Source organism: Camellia sinensis, chromosome 2 (assembly GCF_055761805.1).
Source record: "Camellia sinensis isolate YWXY chromosome 2, ASM5576180v1, whole genome shotgun sequence".
NCBI lineage: Eukaryota > Viridiplantae > Streptophyta > Magnoliopsida > Ericales > Theaceae > Camellia > Camellia sinensis.
The window spans coordinates 182,873,423-182,898,297 of NC_138962.1; the positions used below are offsets into that span (position 1 = coordinate 182,873,423).

Genomic DNA, 24,875 nt, shown 5'->3' on the forward strand with positions numbered 1-24,875 from the left:
ATAATTGCATTAGAACCTAACAACTACAAAAAAAAATGTTTTTTTAAATATACAAGGGTCATTTAGCTAATTAAAAATTTTCTTCTTAAAATGGCAAATAATAAAATATATTAATGTAATCAATAAAATATAATGGTAGTATAGATTACAACTACATTATGGCTAGAACAATCTAATTGTAAGAGATTTTTTCAAAAAATCATATTTCTAGTATTTATGGGAAATAATATAGTAACCCACATAGAAGTAAGAGAGTAGCTATAGATTTCTTGTGATGGGTCATATAAATTTCATCCAAAGTAAATATTAGATAAATGGTGATATTACGTTACTGTATTACCATTTAATAAGTAATTTTGATTTGTAATAGACACCGCAATAATATTAAATTAGTAAGAGATAATATTTATCTACTTAATTCTATATAATTTTTTATTGACTGATAAGTTACAATCAATATTTCTTTCTTGGCGTGGGTGGTGTAGTCAGAGGCGGAGGGACGTGAGGCTCAAGGGAGTCACGTGCTCCCCCTGACTTTTGAAACTTTTTTTTTTTTTTTGTAGTGGGGTCTGGCTTTTCACACTGTGCAGTGGCCCTCCCAAATAGATCTCAAACCCGCTAACACACACACACCACACATGCCCATGTTTGTTTTTTTTTTTTTTTTTGGAATCCCAATCCCAACCAAATACTGATACACAATCTTTTTTTTTTGGTGAGTGCATACAACTCCAATTACAGCAAGTCTAAAACTCTAAAATCCTAAAAGTGTATGAAATTTTTTATTTTTTTATTTATTTACAGTATTTGTTAAATATCTTCGTATTTTCTTTGTCTCCTTTTGTTGCTTTGCAATTTACCGACTCGCGATTCACCAAATTAATTAGGATCACACAACATAGATTTGGGACTACACTACAGCCTTGGTATCTTCTCTTCATTGTTTACAGGTAACTTTATTTATTTATTTTACTTTTAAATAAAAATTATGGTTATTAATTTATAGTTATTTGTTTAGTTTTGATTTGTAAATTTTTTTTATTTGTTATTATTTATGTTAAAATAAGAGATTTTGATATGCTAAAATTATGAATCTTAATTAGTGGTGATTTATATTAAAATTAAGATTTTGGTTTGTTGTTGTTTGTGCTAAAATTAAGGATTTAATTTGTGCTAAAATTAAAAATATTAATTTTCAATGATTAATATTTAAATTAGGGATTTTGATTTGTTATAATTTGTGCTAAAATTAGAAATTTTGATTTGTTGTGATTTGTGCTAATTTAAATTTTTTGATTTGTGTTAAAATTGAAGATTTTGATTTATGGGGGTTTGTGATTTTAATTATGAATTTTTATTTTGATTTTCAGTTTTTTCAAATCAAAGTTGGAATCATCTCTTCTTCAAAAAGAATATGATAATTATTCTTCCACAAAACAAAGTCGCATAGAAATCAACTTAGTAGACCTTTCTGCAGATCCAGGACTACGGCCTCTGATTATGGACTATAATGCTAATGATCAAGACCAAATTCGTAAGGCATATCTACAAAGAGGTCCTTATCAACCTCGTGATCATAATTTTTCACAAAAATCATTTGGACAAAAACTGCAGCAATTTAACCAGGCTTGGTTTAGTGAATTTCCTAATTGGTTGGAGTATAGCATAACAAAAGATGCAGCATTTTATTTATGTCGTTATCTTTTCAAACCCGATATTGGAGATCAAGATGGTGGTGATTCTTTTGTTGGTGAGGATTTCTCAAGTTGGAAAGAAAAAAAAAATTTCAGACTCATGTTGGAAGTCCTAATAGTGCTCATAATCAAGCTTCGAGTAAATGTCTAGACTTGTTAAACCAAAACCAACATATTCAAATGATTTTTTTCAAACAATCTGATCAAGCTCGAATTGAGTATCGAACCTGTTTGAATTCATCGGTTGATTGTTTCAAATTTCTTCTAAGACAAGGACTTGCGTTTTCTGGGCATGATGAATCTGAAAATTCAAGTAACCAAGGAAATTTTCTTGAACTTCGCAAGTTTCTTGCTGATCATAATGAAGATGTCAAAGTGGTTGCATTGAGCAATGCTCCACAAAATCTCAAGTTGACATCTCCTGATATTCAAAAAGACATTGTAAATGTGGCCGCATTTGAAACTATTAATATGATTATTAGAGATCTTGGTGATGCACTTTTTTCTAGTTTGATTGATGAAGCCCGTGACATATTAATCAAGGAGCAAATGGCAGTTGTAATACAATATGTTGACAAAAAAGGCCAAGTGATTGAGCGCTTTTTGGGTATTGAGCATGTTGCAAATACGAATGCTCTCTCACTCAAACAAGCTATGGTAAAATTATTCTCCAGACTTGGATTGAGTATTTCCAAATTGTGGGGTCAAGGATATGATGTGGCTAGTAATATGCAAGGTGAGTTCAATGGTCTTAAAACCCTTACACTGAAAGAGAATCCTTATGCATATTATGTTCATTGTTTTTCTCATCAATTACAATTGGCACTTGTAACCGTGGCAACGAATCATAATCAAATTGCCTTACTTTTCACTTTGGTTTCTAATGTGGTGAATGTTGCTGGAGCATCATGTAAACGCCAAGATATTGTTAGGGAGAAGCAAGCTGCAAAAGTTTCTGAGGCACTTAATACTGGTGTCGTGATGGCCAGTAATCCGAGATTACCAAAGGCCAACTTACAAAGGTTCACACACAATTAGAGTATACATATGGGGCTTACATGTGCGGAAGCAATATATTTAAATCTAATTAGTCCATAAGAGCTGTGCATAGATTAAATGAAATAACATACATTTTAACATGATTTACAACTTGGATACAAATAAAATAAAGTACATATTACATCTTGATCAAAAGGCTTCTCAAGCCGACATATACAAAAGAAGTGAATTAAAACTAAGAAAACATAATCTTCAAGAGGCTAGCAAAATGAATCCAAAACAACTTGCAATTAACATCTAGGCGTCACCGCCTTCTTGCTTGCCACCTACATATATATAAAGGGGAGGGTGAGCTTGGGTACTCAATGAATGATATAATTAATAAAGGTTTGAATGAATGATATCCAAGATCTTTATCAAAACAATACATATCATAGCTTGTAACAAAACATGGGATGAATCGAGTTCATCAATCAAATCTTTCAAATCTTCTTGGGATGTTTAATAACATCTACATAATACATGGGGGATGACATTCCGAACAAAACAAGGGAATAATCGACTCGGAATCGATTAGACAAATCCACCCGCACAAGGCCGTCAGTGGGGCCATCCGTACAAGACCGTCGATGGCAGAGATCTCTCAAACATGGTGCTACATGGGCTTAAAGTCCCCTAGCATGGGAGGACTTTTCAAGAATGTCATCAAAACAAGATAATACTTGATACAAAAACTAGGGATAATCATTCATGCTTGATCAAATACTTTTCCGAAACGAAACCAAGCTTTATCAAAACTTTATAACATAGCTTTATTAAAAATACCACTCACATAGCTCTTCGGGTGTAGGGATTAAGGCAAGGATCCAAGACCTACAAATACATAATAAAGTCTACTAAATGCACTTCAAGAAGACAAGAAGGAATGCTCAAAGATGGTTGTGCAATGTATCCTTAAAACAAGCTTTACATGACCTAGCTGGGTGAACTCAGGAGGTCTTGGCCGAGGTCCCACACCTCTTGGCCGAGGTGTGGTTACCTAGGCTTCAGTGTGCAGTTGCCTACCGAGGTGTTACAAGGTGCCGGCAAGGGTGTATCATGGTCGGCCTAGGTGTGCAGTAGTTAGCCTAGGTGTGCATGCAAGATAGGCTAATGGTGCAAGTAATCATGTAAGGTAGGCCAAGGTGAGATACGATACTTGGCCTAGGTGTGAGATCTAGGCAAGAGTGGTTTCGGTGACCACACCTAAGGAAATAGTGAAGTCTGGAAATCTGGGTTTCCTTCCTTAAAGAACATGAAGAACATGAATACTAAAATCACAACTTCTATATTCAAAATCTGAGATTTCATGAGATGAGTTCGAAAACATAGACTTGGGTACCCATACTTGAAGATCTTATGAAAACAAACACAAAAACATGGATCTTGATACAAACTTTCAGATCAAAACATAGTTTTATTTCAAGAACACAAGAACATTATTTTCTCTTTCTAAAACAAGCTTTAAATCAATGCATGGCTCATGAATCATGCTAGATCATGCAATGTGATCGGATCAACATAAAGAATAACAAAAGTAGATCAAGAATCTAACATCAAAACACGGATCTAACGGTTCAAGGTGTGAAGATCAAGCTTGGAAATCTAGCTCTCTCACTCTAAGAACTTCTTCCTCTTCCCTAGAGCTTCTCTCTCTTCCCAGGACAAAGATATGACAAATGATATGTTTTCTCTCTCTGCCGGCTGACTTAACCCTCTGCTGGGACAAGTGGCAACGACTGGTTGGCTTTCCTAAAAAATGTGACAGAATGACAAGACAAGAGTATGACAAGGTGTATACAACAAGTAAGGTGGCATGGGCACTCTGGCAGGTAATGATCTCGGATTAGGACATAGGCTTTGGCAAGTAAGGTCTCAATGATCTCGACTAGGAAGGATAACACTTGACCTAGCTGTGCCACACCTTGGCCTAAATGTGCCACACCTCGGTCTAGGTCATACCAGTCCAGGAACAAGATCACTAGGTGCAAGGATCAAGGATCTAGGACGCCTAGATGATAACATCTCGGCCTAGGTGATGCACACCTCGGCCTAGATGATGACATCTCGACCAATATGCCTAGGTGAAGGTGGAGGTCAACCAAAGTAGTTCCAAGATGGTCCTAGGTGTAAGAGGTTCAAAGGTGTGACCTAGGCTTAAGATGACATCGGCTTGGCATGACCTAGGCTTAAGACAACAAGAAAGGAATAAAGCATGCATACAACACTTAGGCAAATCACATAAGCACAAAACAAGACAGAGACTTTTACTTAGGCAAAACAAATCAAAGTCTACAAATGCAAGCTTAACAAGACAAAATCATGCAAATGCTCATGAACATGACTAAGGCAAGAATGTGGGTTATTACAACTGGAGAGCTATCTAGTGGGCAAGGCTTAAATCAAGAAACTAATCTTAAACGTGCTGGTGATACATGTTGGGGTTCACACTATGGTACTTTAGTCAGCTTGACTAGTATGTTTTCAACAGTGATTGATGTGCTTGAAATGATTTCAGAAGATGGTTCAAATTCAGAACAACGAGCAAAAGCAAATGTTTTGTTGGACTCAATTCACTCATTTGAGTTTATATTCAACCTTCATTTGATGAAAATGATATTGGCTATTACAAGTGAGTTATCGCAAGCACTACAAAGGAAAGATCAAGATATTGTTAACGCCATGAATTTACTTCAAATTTCTAAACCATGGTTCCAAAAGATGAGGGAGAGTGGGTAGACATCTTTACTTGATGATATTTTTTTTTTTTTTTTTTTTTGTGAGAAACATGAAATTGCTATTCCTCAAATGGAAGTTATGTTTGTAACTCGAGGAAGAAAAAGGCGCAATGCTCAAGAAGTTACAAACTCAAATCACTATCTCGCTGAGTTATTCTACATTGTTTTGGATATGCAAATTCAAGAACTAAATACTCGTTTCACTGAGTCGAACACTGAGTTGTTACTTCATGTGGTACGTTTGAATCCATCTAACTCTTTCTCTAATTTTGACAGGAAAAAATTAATTCATCTTGCTGAATTTTATCGCAAATAATTTTCTTCAGTAGAGCTCATGGTGCTTAATGATCAACTTGACACATATATTATCGACATGCTATCCAGTAGTGAGTTCTCAATGTTGAATGGAATTGCCGATCTTGCTAGGAAAAAGGTAGAGACTGGAAGAAACAAAGTATATCTATTGGTGTATTTGCTCTTGACTTCATCATGAATCTTACCTGTTGCAACTGCTACTGTTGAGGGGGTATTTTCAGCTATGAATATTGTGAAGAATCAGTTGTGGAACCGAATGGTTGATGAATGAATGAATGATAGCTTGGTTGTTTACATTGAGAGAGATATTTTTGATGGCATTAACAATGATACTATTATGGAAAGATTTCAAAAGATGAAAACTCGTCGGGGTCTATTGTAAAAGTTTAAAATTAATTTTTTTTTTTTGTAATGAATATAAATTTTTAATGTTTAACATTAGCTCGAAAAATTATTATTATGTTATTGTTATTGATTGGGGAAAAAAAATTTTGAGATTGTAATTAATAAGTGCCCCCTATATTAAATTCCTAACTCCGAGACTGGGTGTTGTCAATTATAAACTACTAAATTTCTCAATATTTCTTTCTTGGCGTTGATGGTGTAGTCAATTGTAAACTACAAAATTTTTCATTTTAATGTTTGTCTTTTCTGACAATTTGCACCTAAAATATTCAAGGAAAAGTCTATTGGTTCTTGGAGGGTCGTTGGTGACTCCCATTTCAAGTAATGTGGGAAAAAGCAAGGCTAAGAATAATATATTAGGGACAAGTTTATATAAAAGATAGAACCAAAAAATTGTACAATAGAGACACCAATTTGGATTGTGAAATGATAATTGCATTAGAACCTAACAACAACAAATGTTTTTTTAAATACACAAGGGTCATTTAGCTAATTAAAAATTTTCTTCTTAAAATGACAAATAATAAAAATATATTAATGTAATCAATGAAATATAATGGCAGTATAGATTACAACTACATTATGGCTAGAACAATCTAATTGTAAGAGATTTTTTCAAAAATCATATTTCTAGTACTTATGGGAAATTATATAGTAACCCACATAGAAGTAAGAGGTAGCTACAGATTTCTTGTGATGGGTCGTATAAATTTCATCCAGAGTAAATATTAGATAAATGGTTATATTATGTTACTGTATTACCATTTAATAAGTAATTTTGATTTGTAATAGACACCGCAATAATATTAAATTAGTAAGAGATAATATTTATCTACTTAATTCTTTATAATTTTTTATTGGCCGATAAGTTACCATCAATATTTCTTTCTTGGCGTGGATGGTGTAGTCAATTGTAAACTACTAAATTTCTTATTTTAATGTTTGTCTTTTCTGACAATTTGCACCTAAAATATTCAAGGAAAAGTCTATTGGTTCTTGGAGGGTCGTTGGTGACTCCCATTCCAAGCAACGTGGGAAAGCAAAGCTAAGAATAATATATTAGGGACAAGTTTATATAAAATATAGAACCAAAAAATTGTATGATAGAGACACCATTTGGATTGTGAAATGACAATTGTATTAGAACCTAACAATTACAACAAATGTTTTTTTAAATATACAAGGGTCATTTAGCTAATTAAAAATTTTCTTATTAAATTGACAAATAATAAAAACGATCATATTAATTAGATAACAACTACAATATAGATTTATCGAACCAAGTAATATTGATTTCAAACAAAGTCAAATACAAATTGAATTCGAGTAATTTAATTTTTGTAGTGCATATAAATTTATCGAACCAAGTAATAGGTTTAAGCTTAATTAAAAAATTTAATGAATTTTAAATGTTCAAGGTTAACTTGTTACATAATGTGTGTTTTTTTTTTTTTTTTAATCGACAAAAGAAAGAATTTTATTGATGAAAATTAACTAACAATAAAATAATACATTAAAAAAAAGTATGAAATGTATCAAAGCATGACAGATCAATCCTTATTACACGATGAGTTTATCTCAAAGAAATTTTTAATAAGATAAACACAAAGTGAATTCAAATAATTTCGTTGGTTTAGCAACGTTAAATAATTTGACAGTCAACTCCCTACACTTTTACTCAGATTCCACTTTGATCCCTACACAAGTGTCAATGTCTCTCTTCTGTTACTTCATTTTTAAATCTTTAACAAAATCCAATCATGTGACAAAAATATGACTACGAAATGAGGGTAAAAGAGGAAAATCATCCATATTTTCCACCAATACACTTTGTCCTACATGATATGCACGTAGGAGTAATATAATACAATATGAATATATATGTCCGTATGCTAAAAATTGGGACGAAGAGATAAGAAAATAGAGCTTTTAAAATAATAAAAATGCAACAAAGAAATCATAGAGAAAGGAAAATGAATTGATAGAAGATTGGATTACCTTGAAAATAGAGTTTCGTGATTCTAATTTATGCAAAATTCTAATTTATCTTCTTAATCGTTCACAATTTGCTTTTTGTTTTAGCCTAATACAGTAATAATTCGATGTAAATTTTGGGACAAAGTGTGAATTGGTGGAAAATGTAGATGATTTTCCTCTCTTATCCCCATGTCGTGGTCACATTATTGTCACATGATTAGATTCTGTTAAAGATTTAAACAATTGATTAACAAAAAGGGAATATTAATACTTGTGAAGAGAGATTTGACCAAAAATACAAGGGGTTAATTGTCACAATTTCACGTGTAGGGACCAAAGTGAAATTTGACTAAAAGTGTAGAGAATTGACTGTCATGATTTTATATGTAGGGGTCAAAGTGAAATTTGGTGTAAAATATAGGGGTACAAAATGTAATTTACTCTAAATTTTAATACAAAATTAATGAGATTTCGAAGTCATACATATCATATGCACCTTTTTAAGAGAATTATATGGTAGTCATGTGACAAATCCAAGTGGTGCTCTAATTTGATTTTTTATTGATTAAATAAGTAAAATCTAATATCTTATATATATTATGTGATAAATGGTGTGGAATAATACTTCAAAACCACCAAATAACCTCTTTCCCTTTAGAGGTCCATATTGTAATTTGCAACATTTTCCAAACTCAACAAAGAGGTCGTACTCAAAGCCTATTTGGTGTAACTTATTATTATAAGATAAAAAACTATAATAAAAAAGTAGAAGCCAAAAGCAACTTTTTCCCAACTTTCATATAATTAATTTTTTTTTAACTTATTTAAGTTATTTCTGCCTATTAAATTATAAGCAAAAATTATATCAAACAATTTGGGACAAACTTTTAAAATAAAAATGTTACAAACAATTCGTATAAATCGCAGCAAACAGCACCAAAGTCTACTCTCTGACATTAATTAGCTCCACAAGACAAGACAAGACATCCTCCAAAGCACCAAAATTAAGCACTCTCAACCAGCGAGGAAGACACAGCCAACCAGCCAGCCCCATTACAAAACCACCAAAGAAAACTCAAAAACACCCTTTTCATAACTAAGACCTTCTCCAATCAGGTAATCAATCATCTTCCCAACCATCTATATATCCATTTCCAGATCCCTAAGCTGTACTTGTTCTTTCAGTTTAAGAGGTAAGAAAATCAAGTGGCAATTAAAAGAAAATTAGTTTTTGATATATGGGTTTTTTTTTGTTTGAAAATACATTGCTATGCTTATATATTTGTATATCTGTCTTTAGGAACTATCCAGAAATACACATGTTTGCTGCGAAGAATATCATGGAGAGGTCAATCTCTCTTCGTCATGAAATTGGGAAATTTTGGAATGCATGGGACATCCAGATCTTTGTTCTGCTGAGTTTGTCTCTGCAAGGGTTTCTAGTCTTGAGTGCATCCTACAGAAAACACGCAGTTAAGAAATGGGTAGTAACACTCATCTCTTTAGCTTATTTTTTGGCAGACTGGGTCACTCCCTATGGTCTTGGACTCATCTCTAGCAGACAACAAATCACAACTGTTACTGCCAATCTTTATGCATTTTGGGCTCCCTTTCTATTATTGCACCTCAGTGGCCCTGATAACATCTCATCTCTTACCCTCGATGAGAATGAGGGGACGACTAAGCAGTCGGTTCAGCTCATCTCACAAACCATAGCAATTTTTTTTATTCTCCAACGATCTTTTCAGCCCAACGACACCCACATAATTCTCTCAGCAGCCCTGGTGTTTGGTGCAGGATCATTTAAGTATGCAGAGCGTATTGTGGCTCGGAAGTTTGCAAGACAAAATAAACGGAAGAATTCCTCAGTACCAACCACGCCAATCGAGCCAAACCCCGGCCCTGACTATGAAAAACTCTCAGGGGCTCACTTGGCAATGAGAGAGGCACACCTGCCCATGGAAGTACGGAGTTTCCAAATGCCTCCAAAGAAATTCAAGGCTTCTTCTGAATGTGATCATCATCTGCCCAATGAGGAGGGTGACAAGTCATTGCTGAAATTTGCTCATTTCTTCTTTAGAAACTTCAAGGGATTCATGGGAGGCACTAGTTTCAGCCCTAAGCAGCGCCAATTCACTCGCCATTTCTTTCTCCGAAAAAGTGCACACGATGCTTTTAAAATATTAGAGATGGAGCTTAGCATCATACATGACGCTCTCCATACTAAGGCTGTTGCAGCTCAAGGAAAGATTGGATCCATCCTCCGGGTGTTCAGTGCCAGTTCAATCCTCGTAGCATCTCTCTTGTTCTTTCTACATGACAAGCGTAGGTTTTTAAAGATTGATGTCATCATCACCTATGTCTTAATCGTTGGGGCTATAGTCCTTGAAATCTTGTCCCTTTTAATGCTGCGCTTGTCAGACTGGTATCTAATTGCCTATAAGCAATATAATTGGGCAAAATGTATTGCTGCTGCTATTGTCAACAAGCGCAGGTGGTCAGAATCTGTCTCCAAATTCAATATCATAAGCTATAGTCTTCATAAAAATCCAACAGTAAATAGCAAATTACCCGGTGCTCAGCAATTTATGGGCAATCTATCGTTCTTCAGAATCATACAAACAACGACCTCTGATTCCGCTCCCAAATCTGTAAGGTATAAGATTTTTGAAGAGTTGAAAATGAAATCAGAAAAAGCAGAAAATGTAGAAACTGCCACAAAGATATGTTCACAAAGAGGTGATTGGGCTCTCATGCAAAGCTGTTGCTACCGTCAATTCAAATGGAGCCTAGGAGAGATTGAATATAGGAAGAGCCTCGTGCTATGGCACATTGCTACTGATCTCTGCCTTTACAGTTGCAGATCATCCCGTGATTACTATGACCTCAGTGAATTCTGTAAGACTATTTCAGACTACATGTTGTATCTTCTTATGATGAAGCCTACAATGACGGTTCCGGTGGCTGGTTGTTGGCTACAAGTATTCTGGGACACCTCTGCAGAGGCTAAGAGATTGTTTCACAAGAGATCAATAAGGGACCACAGGGAAGCCTGCAAAGCAATCCTTTCTGTGGATACTGAATTTGAACCCGTTGTACTAAAAGGGGATGCAAGCGAATCTGTGTTGTTCGATGCGTGTAGGCTTGCAAAGCAACTAATGGAGAAAAAGGAGCCATGGAAGCTGATGAGCAAAGTGTGGATTGAACTGTTAGGCTATGCTGCAGTCAATTGTGAAGCAAATGTTCATGCACAGCAGCTAAGTCAAGGGGAAGAACTTCTTACATTTGTTTGGTTAATGATGAATCACTTGGGTTTGGGTATGCAATTTCGCGATGAGCCTGCATGGACTCGATACAAGGTGGTTGTGAAAAAGTAGGGGAAACTTTCAGTCTTTTGTGTGTATGAGTGTTTTCTTTTTGTTGTTTGAAAATGCTGAATCCTTGATAGATATCAAAGAGTCAGCATGTAATTGTCTCAAAAGCTGCTTGTGTGTGTTCATGTTCTTGCCTCCAATAGTTCTTTCATTGTTGCTTGTTATGTGGCGGCTGCATTGTAGCTCTATGATTATGATGCTATCCAAAGCTGCATTGTACTTTTCTCATTGTAATTCTCTAAGCAACTTGTTATCCAATGAGAAAAGATATAGACACTTGCACTATGTTTGGATCATGAATTTGGATAATAATTTGGAAAGGAAAAGGAAAAGGAAAATGAAAATGAAGAAAAAATTTAGTTTATATTTTATTCACCCTTGCCTCACCTATTCCCTTACCTTTTTGCGTTGAGGTTCATTCGTTAACTCTTCCTTTTTACACTTTAGGGATTAAATTGACACAGTCTACACACTGGACACCAAAAAAATACAAATCTCTTACTTTAGAATTGGAAAGAGTAATTTTTTATTGAATTTTCGTATTTACCCCTAACTCACTTTAAATAGCATCTACAAATGGAGTTAGGTCAGAGGTACAGACCAAAACAGTTCCTATATATGGAAGACTAAATTGACATAATTCATACATTGAGGATCAAATAGAGCTAAAAAATAATTAGTCTAAAATAATAGTATATAATTTCCATGTGTATTCTACTGGATCAATCCAGCTCTCATGATTTACTTGCAAGGCACTACAACAATTTACACTTTTGGTGACTAGATTTGGCAACTAAAAGGAATTAGGTCTCCAAAAGTTAACTTTTTGGCCACTAAAAAATGTATTAGTCGGCTTTGGTTTGGGCTTTAGCTACTAAATTTTTTCAGTCAAAATATATTACTTATTGGAGACTAAAAAAAAAAATTAGTAGCTAAATATGTCATAATGGGCGACTAAAAATATTAGTCGGCATTAGTCCAGATTTTAGGCTACTAAATTTTGTTTTAGTCATTGTATACTAATTTTTGCCGCAAAAGGAAATTTAGTTGCCAAATAACAGCCATATTTTTACTGTTACTCTTTGGCTAATAAAAAATTCCATCGGCAAATATGCACTTTTAGTGACTAAAAAAAATTTTAGTCATCGTGTACACAATTTTTTCCGACGAAAAAAAAAAATTAGTCACCAAATTACTACTTTTAGCGACTAATATTTTAGTTGCCGTTACGTAAGCTTTGGCTACAAAAGTTTTAGTCGTTATATATTAGTATTTGCTGACAAATAACTAATTTAGTCACTAAAGGTATAAAAATGTTAGAGGGAAATAAATTAATATTGGCGCCCGCCAATCTTCTCTGTTTAGACAAACAATTTGTTCTCTCTCTCTCTCTCTCTCTCTCTCACACACACACACACACACAGAGAATCAATCACCACCAAACCTCGCCCCACCTCACCTCAGCGTAGACCACTGTCGCTCATCGTACGTTGCACACCGCCACCACCACCACCACCACAAATCACAAATTCTCTCTCTCTCTCTCTCTCTCTCTCTCTCTCTTTCTCTCTCTCCCTTCCTTTATTTCCCCCTTTCCCACTCTTTCTCTAGGGTTTTATATGATTTATTCAGTTTAATTTCTTGTTGATTTCTTAAATGGGTTTGCTTGAAGTGGTTTGATATTAAAGTTTTATGGGTTTGATTTTACTGATTTGATACCGTTCCCCCTGTTTTTCATTTCTCTCTCATTAGTTTCAATGCCCTAATCTATTGATTGTGTATGTATTTGCATGTATGGCTCCTCATTGATTATATATGTATTCAAAGCCCTAATTTATTGTTTCAAAGCATTGAGGTATTCGACAATAAGAATTTTTTTTTTCTTTTTTGAGATTTTCTTAGTTGAGCCTTACGTGACGGATTTAATGGCGTAATAGTCGAGTGAATTATATCCTAAAGTAAAATTATATCAAAGGACAACTTTTAATAGAACACCCACCCACCAAATGAAAACAATTAGAATGACACTCTCTAATATTGTACACTCACCTTCATCCCAATCTATACGTATTCCTTACCAACTTAAAATCCTAATCGTATTCTTCTTCATTACCATCCTAAATCCACGTAATTGTCTTCAATGGAAAAACATTTGCAACCACCTAATCAGTTACCGTTTTGTTCGGTGGTTCCAAATGTGTTTGGTGTTCCAAATCAGTTAACATTGCAAACAATCCTATTACAAACTCTAAGTTTCTACATTTGTGGTCATTTTTACCATTCATTGATACTTATAAAGCAATGGAGGACGATAACAACAATTCTAATGAGATTGGCGTTGTGTTGGTAAGTTTATCTATCTAGCATTTACGATTCTGGGTCGCTTTCGGCTTGATGCTGGTTTGTCTATTGTTAAGGTTTTGTTCAATAATATAGTGCAGAACAAAAACATTTAGTTCAGCAATACAATGCTGAACATAAACATTTTGCTCAGCACTAGAATGCCAAACGGTTCCATTTTGTAAGATTTTTTCCCTATTTCTGTTTTTTCCTAGGGTTTTTCCCTTTAAAACCCCTGTATCGAAGGTTTTATCTTGAAATAAATATATATAAATATATATATATATATATATATATATGTGTGTGTGTGTGTGTGTGTGATAAAGAGTTGGAGGTTACTTAAGAAAATAAGAAAGAGGACGAAAAAGAGATTTCTGATGAGATTTCGAACTGAGATACCGTCGTTTACGGTGACAAGAAAAAAGAGACCATCATTTATGAGAGAAGGAGAAGAGAGGAACAGTCGATTCGTCTCTCAATCGTTTGTTGTTCTCAATTGTCTCTCAATCGTTCATCGTTTATAGAGAGAAGAGGAAGAAGAAGAAAAACAAGAAGAAGAAGAAGAAGAACAAGAAGAAGAGGAAGAGAGGGTGTGCAAAATTAGGTGGGTGTGCACTTGGGTGTGATGATATTATGAACATGGTAAAATTGATATTAAGTGGAGTGTTTAAAGAAATCTTATTAAAATTTAGGATTTACGGTGGGGGTTCAAAGAAATGGGGAGTCCAAAAAATTAGATAGATGTTAATAGTAGCCCTCAAGAAACAACAAAAAGGTATAGCTTTTTGAAAAATATGAATCCACATAGAAAATATAAAGAGTGAATTCCATGAATAGTTCTCATAATATACAATCAGTTATACTTTATTTAATTTTTTTATTTTCTTAATTTAGTCTCCAAAGTATGCGATTTGTTATACTTTAATTCTTGGTGTCAGCGTCATTTGAAATTAATAACAAGAACTTCACTACATATATATAACACAAATTTAAAAGATTGAATGCCAAAATGAAACAAAATGTGCACACTTCGAAGACAAAAAAAAATTATATAAAATATATGTTTTGAGAGACCACATTGTAAATTATTATATATTTTAGAGACCATATGTGTATCTAATCTTTTAATTTTGTTAAAGTTTGATGTAATATTCGATGATAATAACCGGTCCAGCTATGGATGGTGGAGTACTTAATTGGAAACTATTAAATTTTTTATTTGAATATTGTCTTTACTGACAATTTGCACCTAAAATATTCCAAACAAACTCTATTGGCTCCTAAATTGAATATTAACGGGTAAAATTACACTTTGCACCCTACACTTTGCACCAATTCTCACTTTGACCCTTACACATGAAATCAGGACAGTCGACCCCCTGCACTTTTGGTTGAATCCCACTTTGGTCTCCACACATGAAATTGTGACAGTCAACCCCTTGTACGTTTGGTAAAATCTCACTTTGGTCTGCACAAGTGTCAATGTCCCATTTCTGTTACTCAATTGTTTAAAAACCTCCTTAATTTCTTTGGACCCTCTAATTCTCACCTTTTTTTTTTATTATAATTATATCTTGAAGTAAAATTATATTAAAGAATAACTTTTAATAGAACACCTACCCACCAAATGAAAACAATTAGAATGACACTCTATATGTTGTACACTCACCTTCATCCCCATTTATATGTATTCCTTGCCAATCTAAACCATAAGGCCATGTTTGTTTGGGTGGACTGGATTAGGTTAGATTAGCATTCCCATGACTAATAGTCCTAGGACTACGAATCCCTTTGGATTGTGTATTATATCCTATATTTGAATTGAGTTAGTGTCACGCCCCCAAAAGATACAATGAAATCAACTCATAAAGGGAGTAATAATCCTTCATTCATCAGAGTTTGTATTACAAAAGATAAGACATGCAATACACATTCATAGTTCATCTTGAATCTATAGCATGTATCACCAGTTAATAATCAACCAAATGAATGCCCTACGAGCTTACATCTTTCCAAGACAACAGAGTCATAAGCTCTGTACATATAAAGCCCTAGGCTTGAACAACCATTAAATACAAAATAGCAAAAAGAGCCTTCAACTCCTAAGTCCTCTCAAGCTACATCCTTGGAGGAAAAATGTTACTTGTGTTTGAAAATGGTTTCCCAAGTAGGGTGAGCCAAAGCCTAGTAGAAATAATCTAACACAATATATGAAATTTAACAAAGATATAAGTACAATGTATACAATACTGATGACAAAATATCCACATTTTACATATATCGTAAGCACCCAAAGTTCACGTTTCAATTCATTTCCCTTCATTTCATTTCAAATTAACTCATTTTTCTCAATTCATGAGTCAATTTTATTATCTTTCAACAACCCAACTGAGACTACACCTCAGTGGTTCTCAAATCAACACAATTACTACACAAACACTTCAATCTGTCATTTTACGAAATTTTTGTCCACGGGATCGGCACCCATGTATACACAATATTTCGGGACTTTTACCCTGGACACTCCAGCTAACTTAATTTTCAATGGAGTCCATCCCCTATCTCCGCCCAAACAATGGAGCATATCCCCTTTCTCCTCCCAAACATCATACATATACAATGTATTTAAATATAGTCATATTCAATGACAATTAACAACAGATTAGTTTTAATTTAACCAATCCTCATGCAATTTCTGTAACAATCATAGCTATCCTCAATTGATAGCCCAATACAAATATTTCTAAATAGATATAAAATTTTCTCGATAGATAAATTATTCAAATTTCCATAGGTGAGAGACAACTCGTGTCCAATTCCACCATTTACATCAACAATCATCCAATTGCACATTATCATTATCAATTTTAGTTATTTATACAAAATAAAACTTTGACCCATTTAAGGCAAAACTCCCATTGTTCCAAATATCAGCCCAAATAGCCCAAATCAAGTATTTGGCCACAATACAACCTTACATTTAACCCCATGATCATTTATTTCACATTTACCTAAAACCCCTCTTTTTGATTTTATATCCCAAACCTTAGGTTTGTCCATAATACTCCCAAAGCTCACCATTGTTACACAACCACAAATAACTAAATTAAAAATTATAGCAAAGTGTAGAAAGTCCCTACCTCAAGGAGAGAAGATGAGCCAAGAAAGGGTGGAACTTCAAGGACGCCCAAATCCAACTCTATTCGGATCAAAGTGTAAATCTTAAGATTGTCTATCTTTTTACCAAAGGGATTAGGGTGAGGATATAACTAAAAGTATGTAAAAATGTACACAGAGAGAGAGAGAGATAGAATGTGTCTCAACTTTAGGTTTTAGGATGAAAAGATATGAAAAAGTGATGTAAAAAGTCATTTTCACGATCTAATATACGCACAGTTCGCTCGAGCGCAAGAGTTGATGCTCAAGCATCAGACACAATAAGTAGTTTTGCTTAAGTGCAAGAAAAGCCGCTTGAGTGCCTGACACAATGAACAAGACGCTCACCGCTTGAGCGCGAGACGTGACGCTTAAGCGTAAAAAACACACATCCAGAAGTTTCACAGACAACAAACCAGCGCTCGAATGTAAGGAAGGCCGCTCGAGCATAGAAAATGCCGCTCGAGCGTAGAAATCACTCTCCCAGTAGTTTTGCAGACCTGCCAAAGTAATGAGTGTAAGTGCCGCTTGAGCAAAAACAAGCAATCACCATGTTCCAAACACACAACTACAACCCAAAAGTCAATTTTCAAGAGATACAAGGGAAGAAAGAGGTAAACAACAATATGAAACCATTAAACCCGAGTCCGGAACACCACAAGAGTGGGGTCAAAACCGGGATCGCTATAGTTAGGATTATAAGGTGGTATTAACAAAATATTATCCAATCCGATGTTTGTTTAAGGGGCTTGGAATGGATAGGACATGAAAGGACATGGAACATCCAATAAATTAACCATAATACCTCTGTTATGATCATTTGATAAGTTAGTCCAGATCTTGACTTAGTCTCCCAATTTATATCACACCCCCTATGTGGGATTGAATAATCCATCATATGTAAGATACCATATTAAAATGGATTGTTAGTCCGTACTTCAATTTTTTAACAAACATCGAATTAATAATTTTATTTGACTATTAGTCCAATCCCAACCGCATGTCCGCCCAAACAAACCTGGTCTAACTGTATTCTTCTTCATCACCATCCTAAACCCACGTAATCACCTTCAATGGAAAAACATTTGAAACCACCTAATCAGTTAACGTTTTGTTTGGTGGTTTCAAATGTGTTCAGTGTTCCAAATCAGTTAGCATTGCAAACAACCCTATTACAAACTCTAAGTTTCTACATTTGTAGTCATTTTTACCATTTGTTGATACTTATAGAGCAATGGAGGATGATGATAACAACTCTGATGAGATTGGCATTGCATTGTTAAGGTTATCTATCTTGCATTTACGATTCTGGGTCATTTTTGGTTCGGTACTGTTTGCCGACTATTAAGGTTATGTTCAATAATATAGTGCTAAACAAAAACATTTAGTTCAGCTAAAGATAAACATTTTGCTCAGTACTAGGATGTCGAATGGTTCCATATTGTAGGATTTCTTCTCTATTTCTATTTTTTCTTAGGGTTTTTCTCTTTAAAACCCCTGTATCGAAGGTTTTATCCCGAAATAAACAAAAAATAATAATAATATGTGATAGAGAGATAGAGGTTACTTGAGAAAAAAAGAAAGAGATTGACAAAAAGATTTCTGATGAGATTTCCGATTGAGATACTGTCGTTCACAGTGACAAGGAGAAAGAGACCATCGTTTATGAGAGAATGAAAAGAGAGGAACAGTCGATTCGTCTCAATCAATTGTTGTTCTCAATCGTCTCTCAATCATTCATTGTTTACTGAGAGAAAAAGAAGAAAGAATGTGCAAAATTAGGTGAGTGCGTACTTAGGTGTGATGATATTATGAATATGAGCTAAATTGATATTAAGTAGAGTGTTTAAAGAAATCTTATTAAAATATAGGATTTACAATTGGGGTTCAAAGAAATGGGGGGTCTAAGAAATTAGGAAGGTGCTAATAGCAGCCCTCAAGAAAAAAACAAAAAGTTTAGCTTTTTGAAAAATATGAATCCACATAGAAAATAAAAAGAGTGAATTCCATGAATAGTTCTCATAATATACAATCAGTTATACTTTATTTAATTTTTTTATTTTCTTACTTTAGTCTCTAAAGTATGCAATTTGTTACACTTTAATTCTTGGTGTCAGTGTCATTTGAAATTAATAACAAGAACTTCACAATATATATATATATATATAACAAATTTAAAAAATTGAATGCCAAAATGAAACAAAATATGCACTTCAAAAACAGAAAATTATAGAAAATATATGTTTTGAGAGACCACAATGTAATTAATTATATATTTTAGAAACCATATGTATATCTAACCTTTTAATTTTGTTAAAATTTGATGTAATATTTGGTGATAAGAACAACTAGTCCAGCTGTGGCTGATGGAGTACTTAATTGGAGACTATTAAATTTTTCATTTGAATATTGTCTTTACTGACAATTTGCACCTAAAATATTCCTTAAAAACTCGATTGACTCCTAAATTGAATATTAAAGGGTAAATTACACTTTGCACCCCACACTTTGTACCAAATCTCACTTTGACTCCTACACATGAAATCATGCCAGTCAATACCCTGCACTTTTGGTTAAATCTTACTTTGGTCCCTGCACATGAAATTGTAATAGTCAACTCTTTGTACTTTTGGTAAAATCTCACTTTGATCCCTATACAAGTGTCAATATCTCATTTCTGTTACTCAATTGTTTAAATACCTACTTAATTTCTTTAGACCCCACAATTCTCACATTTTTTTATTACAATTATATCGTGAAGTAAAATTATATTAAAGGACAACTTTTAATAGAACACCCACCCACCAAATGAAAACAATTAGAATAACACTCTATAATATTGTACACTCAACTTCATCTCTATCTATATGTATTCCTTACCAACCTAAACTCTAACCATATTCTTCTTCATCACCATCCTAATCACAGGTAATCATCTTCAATGGAAAAACATTTGAAACCACCTAATCTGTTAACGTTTTGTTTGGTGGTTTCAAATGTGTTCAGTGTTCCAAATCAGTTAACATTGCAAACAATCCTATTACAGATTCTGAGTTTCTACATTTGTAATCGTTTTTACCATTCGTTGATACTTATAGAGCAATTGAGGACGATGACAACAACTCTGATGAAATTGGCGTTGCATTGGTAAGTTTATCTATCTTGCATTTATGATTCTAGGTCGTTTTCGGTTCAGTACTGGTTTGTCAATTGTTAAGGTTCTATTCAATAATACAGTGCTGAACAAAAACATTTAGTTCGGTAATACAATATTGAACATAAACATTTTGCTCGGCACTATAATGCCAAACGGTTCCATTTTGTAGGATTTTTTTGCTTATTTATGTTTTTTCTTTGAGTTTTTCCCTTTAAAACCCCTATATCAAAGGTTTTAAATAAACAAAAAAAAATAATATATGATAGAGAGTTGGAGGTTACTTAAGAAAAGAAGAAGAGACCGATAAAGAGATTTCTGATGAGATTTTTGATTGAGATAGCACCGTTCACGGTGACAAGGAGAAAGAGATCATCATTTATGAGAGAATGAGAAGAGAGGAACAATCGATTCGTCTCTCAATCGATTATTGTTCTCAATCGGCTCTCAATTGTTCATTGTTTAGTGAGAGAAGAAAAAAAGAGGGTGTGCAAAATTAGGTGGGTGTGCACTTGGATGTGATGATATTAAAAATATAAGTAAAACTAATATTAAGTGGAGTGTTTAAACAAATCTTATTAAAATTTAAGATTTATGATGGGGGTTCAAAGAAATAGGAGGTCCAAAAAATTAGGTAGGTGCTAATAACAGACCTAAAGAAAAAACAGAAAGGTTTAGCTTTTTGAAAAATATGAATCTTCATAGAAAATAAAAAGAGTGAACTCCATGAATAGTTCTCAGAATATGCAACCGGTTATACTTTATGTAATTTTTTTATTTTCTTACTGTAGTCTCTAAAATATGCCATTTGTTACACTGTAATTCTTGGTGTCAGCATCATGTGAAATTAACAACAAAAACTTCACAATATATATATATATATATATATAACACAAATTTAAAAGATTGAATGTCAAAATAAAACAAAATGGGCATACTTCAAAGACAAAAAAAATTATAGAAAATATATTGTAACAACCCTCACTCCACCCTAGCCATGCTTGCATATATTACATGATCTTGTCTTGATGTGTTGCATCTTTGCAAACCTTGATTTGTCTTGCTTAAGTGTTTCTCGCATGTTTTGTACCTTGATTGGTGTAAGTTTAGCCGAGGTCGTCTTCAGTCTAGAATTATCTTGGAACCACCTTGTTTGACCTCTACCTTCATCCTGACATATTGGCCGAGATGTCATTATCTAAGCCGAGGTGTTCATCACCAAGGCCGAGATGTGAATTATCTAGGCCGAGATATTACCTTTGCACCTAAGTGATCTTGTCCTGGAATCGTGTGACCTAGACCAAGGTGTGGCACAGCTTAGTCAAGTGTTATCCTTCCTAGCCGAGATCATTGTTCCCCTACTTGCCGATGTCTTGTTCTTAGCCGAGATCATTACCCGCCGGAGTGCCCATACCATCTTACTTGTTGAACACACCTTGTCGTAGTCTTGTCTTTTCGCCCAGTCACCTTTTTGAGTAGAGCCAACCAGCCGTTGCCACGTGTCCGAGCTGAGTGCTAAATCAACCGGCAGAGAGAGAAATGTATCATTTGTTATATGTCTTTGTTCTTGAGGAGAGAGAAGCTCTAGAAGAAGAAGAAGAAGAAGTTTTAGAGTGAGAGAGTGGCTTTCGAGCTTGATTCCTAGAGATCAAACCGTTAGATTCGCGTATTGAGGTTAGATTCTTAATTTACTCTTGTTGTTCTTATTGTTCATCTAGCTGCATTGCATGATCGAGCACGATTTATAAGCCATGCATTGGTTTAAAGTTAGTTTTAGAAAGAGAAGATAGTGTTCATGTGTTCTTGAGGAAAAAGGTCTTGTTTGATCCGAAAGTTTGTCTTAAGATTCATGTTTTTGTGTTTGTTCTCGCAAGATCCTTTAATAAGGGCGCCCAGGTCCATGTTTTTGAATTCATAGCATGAAGTCTCAGATTTTGTAATAGCAAATTATGATCCTTGCATTCATCTTCCTCATGTTCATGTTCTTCATGTTCGACATGTTCTTCAAGAGAGGGAAACCCAGATTTTTCCCGACCTCATTTCCTTGAATGTGGCCATCGAGGCAACACCTCGGCAAGGAGGTGTGGGACCTCGGCCTAGACCTGGCAGTCGCCCAGCATGTTTTCCCGAGATGAGAAACAGTGTTTTGTTTTGACTTAGCTTAGCTTTGAAAGATGCCGAGATCATCTGTATGCATGTGAAACTTGTTTGAAAGTGCCTTCAACAGACTTTGCCATGTGTTTGTAGGACTTGGACTTGCCTTGACCCCGACGTCTGAAGAACTATGTGAGTGGTATTTTTAATAAAGTTATGTTATTAAGTTTTGATAAAGTTTTGCCTTGCTTGTTTTGGAAAAAGTATTTTGTGAAGCATGAATGATGATCCCTATTTTGTATATCAAGTATTAGTCTTGTTTTGGAATGACAATCTTGAAAAGTCCGTACGTGCTAGGGGACTATAAGCATTTGTAGCACAATCTTAAAAAGTCCGTACGTGCTAGGGGACTATAGGCATTTGTAGCACAATCTTGAAAAGTCCGTACGTGCTAGAGGACTATAAGCATTTGTAGCACAATCTTGAAGAGTCCATACGTGCTAGGGGACTATAAGCATTTATAGCACAACCTTTGTTAACGCCATCCCTTGGAATTTGGAAGCCTTGATAGACTTAGATTATTGAGACTTGAAAGATTTGTTAGATAAACTTGATTTGCCCTTGGATTTTGTACAAGATGTGATGTGTCTTGATTTAATAAAGATTTTGGATATCATTCATGTAAACCCCTTTATTATTTATGCCATTCACTGAGTATCCAAGCTCACCCCTCTCTATATATATGTAGGTGATGAGCAGGACGGCGGTGACGCCTAGATGTAATTGCCACTTGTTTTGGATCATGCACTTTTGACGCATCTTGAAGATTATGCTTCTTAGTTGAATTTTATTGTATTTTGTATTTGATGGCTGAGAAGCCTTTTGGTCAAGATGTATTTTTGTACTTCTTTTGGTTGTATTAAAGCTATGTAAGAATGTATGTCATTCCATTTAACTTATGCACAGCTCTTATGGACTAATTATATTTGTATTTATTGCTTCCGCACTTGTTAGCCCCCATATGTAATACTCTAATTGTGTGTGAATTTTGAAAGTTGGCCTTCGGTAATCTCGGATTACTGGCCATCATGGCACCATTCTACTAGGGGCGGAATGGGGTCGTGACATATATGTTTTGAGAGATCACAATGTAATTAAATATATATTTTAGAAACCATATTGTGTATCTAATCTTTTAATTTTGTTGAAGTTTGATGTAATATTTGGTAATAATAACAACTGGTCCAACCGTGGATGGTGGAGTACTTAATTGGAGATTACTAAATTTTTTATTTTAATATTGTCCTTACTGACAATTTGCACCTAAAATATTTCAAAAAAACTCTATTGACTCCTAAATTGAATATTAAAGGGTAAATTACACTTTGCACTAAATCTCGCTTTGACTCCTACACTTGAAATTATGGCAATCAACCCCCTGCATTTCTGATTAAACCCTACTTTGATCTTTGCACATTAAATTGTGATAGTGAACCCCTTGTACTTTTGGTAAAATCTCAATTTGGTCCCTACACAAGTGACAATGTCTCATTTCTGTTACTCAATGGTTTAAATCTTTAATAGAATTTAATCATGTGATAAAAATGTGACTACGACATGAAAGTAGGAAAGGAAAATCATCAACATTTTTCACCAATACACACTTTATCCCAAAATTTACATGAAAATATGACTATATTAGGCTAAAACAAAACGCAAATTGTAAACAATTAAGAAGATGAATTACAGCTTTGCATAAATTGAAATCACGAAACTCTATTTTTTACGGTAAGACAGTCTTCTGTCTATTCATCTTTTCTTTCTCTTTGATTTCTTTATTGCATTTTTTTTAATTTCAAAACCTCTACTTTCTTGCATTTTCGTCCTAATTTTCACCATACGAACATATATATATATATTGTATTATATAACTCTCATATGGTCATCACGTATGACAAAGTGTATTGGTGGAAAATATAAATGATTTTCTTCTCTTGCCCTCATTTCGTAGTCACATTTTTGTCACATGACTGGATTTTGTTAATGATTTTAAAATGAAATAACAAAAGAGAGACATTGACACTTATGTAGGGACCAAAATGGTATTTGATAAAAGTACAGGGGGTTGACTGTCATGATTTCATATGTAGGGACCAAAATAGGATTTTACCAAAAGTACAGAGGGTTGACTGTTATAATTTTATGTATAGGGGTCAAAATGAGATTTGGTGCAAAGTTTCATTTATCCAATATTAAAATATGTAGTGTAGGATGACTATAATGATATTATATATTAACATTGTACTTCTGCTTCTAAACTCAAAGTGTGACATGTTAGCATCTATAGAACAAACGACAACAAATTTTATCAATAAAATAAAATAAAAAATTACTCAATGATGCGACTTATCACATTCACATTATTATTGTAGTGGATCACATTATAAATAGAATTTAAAATTAAGCATAGGAATGTGAAACTATACAATTGTACCAATAATAGCTATTGACAGATATTATAATAACAAAGGGACTATAAATCCAGAATTAGTTCAAATTCATTTTACTCATGCACCAATTTGATCTTCAC

The 24,875-nt window shown here is 34.1% G+C and overlaps 2 protein-coding genes across 4 annotated transcripts; both read left to right on the plus strand.

The window, feature by feature from the left end:
* Positions 1-1,874: 1,874 nt before the first annotated feature.
* Positions 1,875-5,963, plus strand: LOC145819292 (uncharacterized). The gene is made up of 3 exons (XM_082913264.1): positions 1,875-2,682; positions 5,224-5,364; positions 5,797-5,963. The coding sequence occupies exons 1-3, from the start codon at positions 1,875-1,877 to the stop codon at positions 5,961-5,963; spliced, it is 1,116 nt and encodes a 371-aa protein (XP_082769390.1).
* A 3,127-nt stretch (positions 5,964-9,090) lies between these two features.
* On the plus strand, positions 9,091-11,826 carry LOC114297045 (uncharacterized). Of its 3 annotated transcripts, none has more exons than XM_082916333.1 (2): positions 9,091-9,360; positions 9,468-11,826. In XM_082916333.1, the coding sequence occupies exon 2, from the start codon at positions 9,487-9,489 to the stop codon at positions 11,542-11,544; it is 2,058 nt and encodes a 685-aa protein (XP_082772459.1). In that variant the 5' UTR covers positions 9,091-9,360; positions 9,468-9,486; the 3' UTR covers positions 11,545-11,826. The 3 variants fall into 3 exon arrangements, with proteins under 3 accessions (XP_082772459.1, XP_082772460.1, XP_082772461.1); XM_082916334.1 differs by having other exon boundaries at positions 9,116-9,360; positions 9,479-11,826; XM_082916335.1 differs by having other exon boundaries at positions 9,120-9,283; positions 9,479-11,826.
* Positions 11,827-24,875: the final 13,049 nt, after the last annotated feature.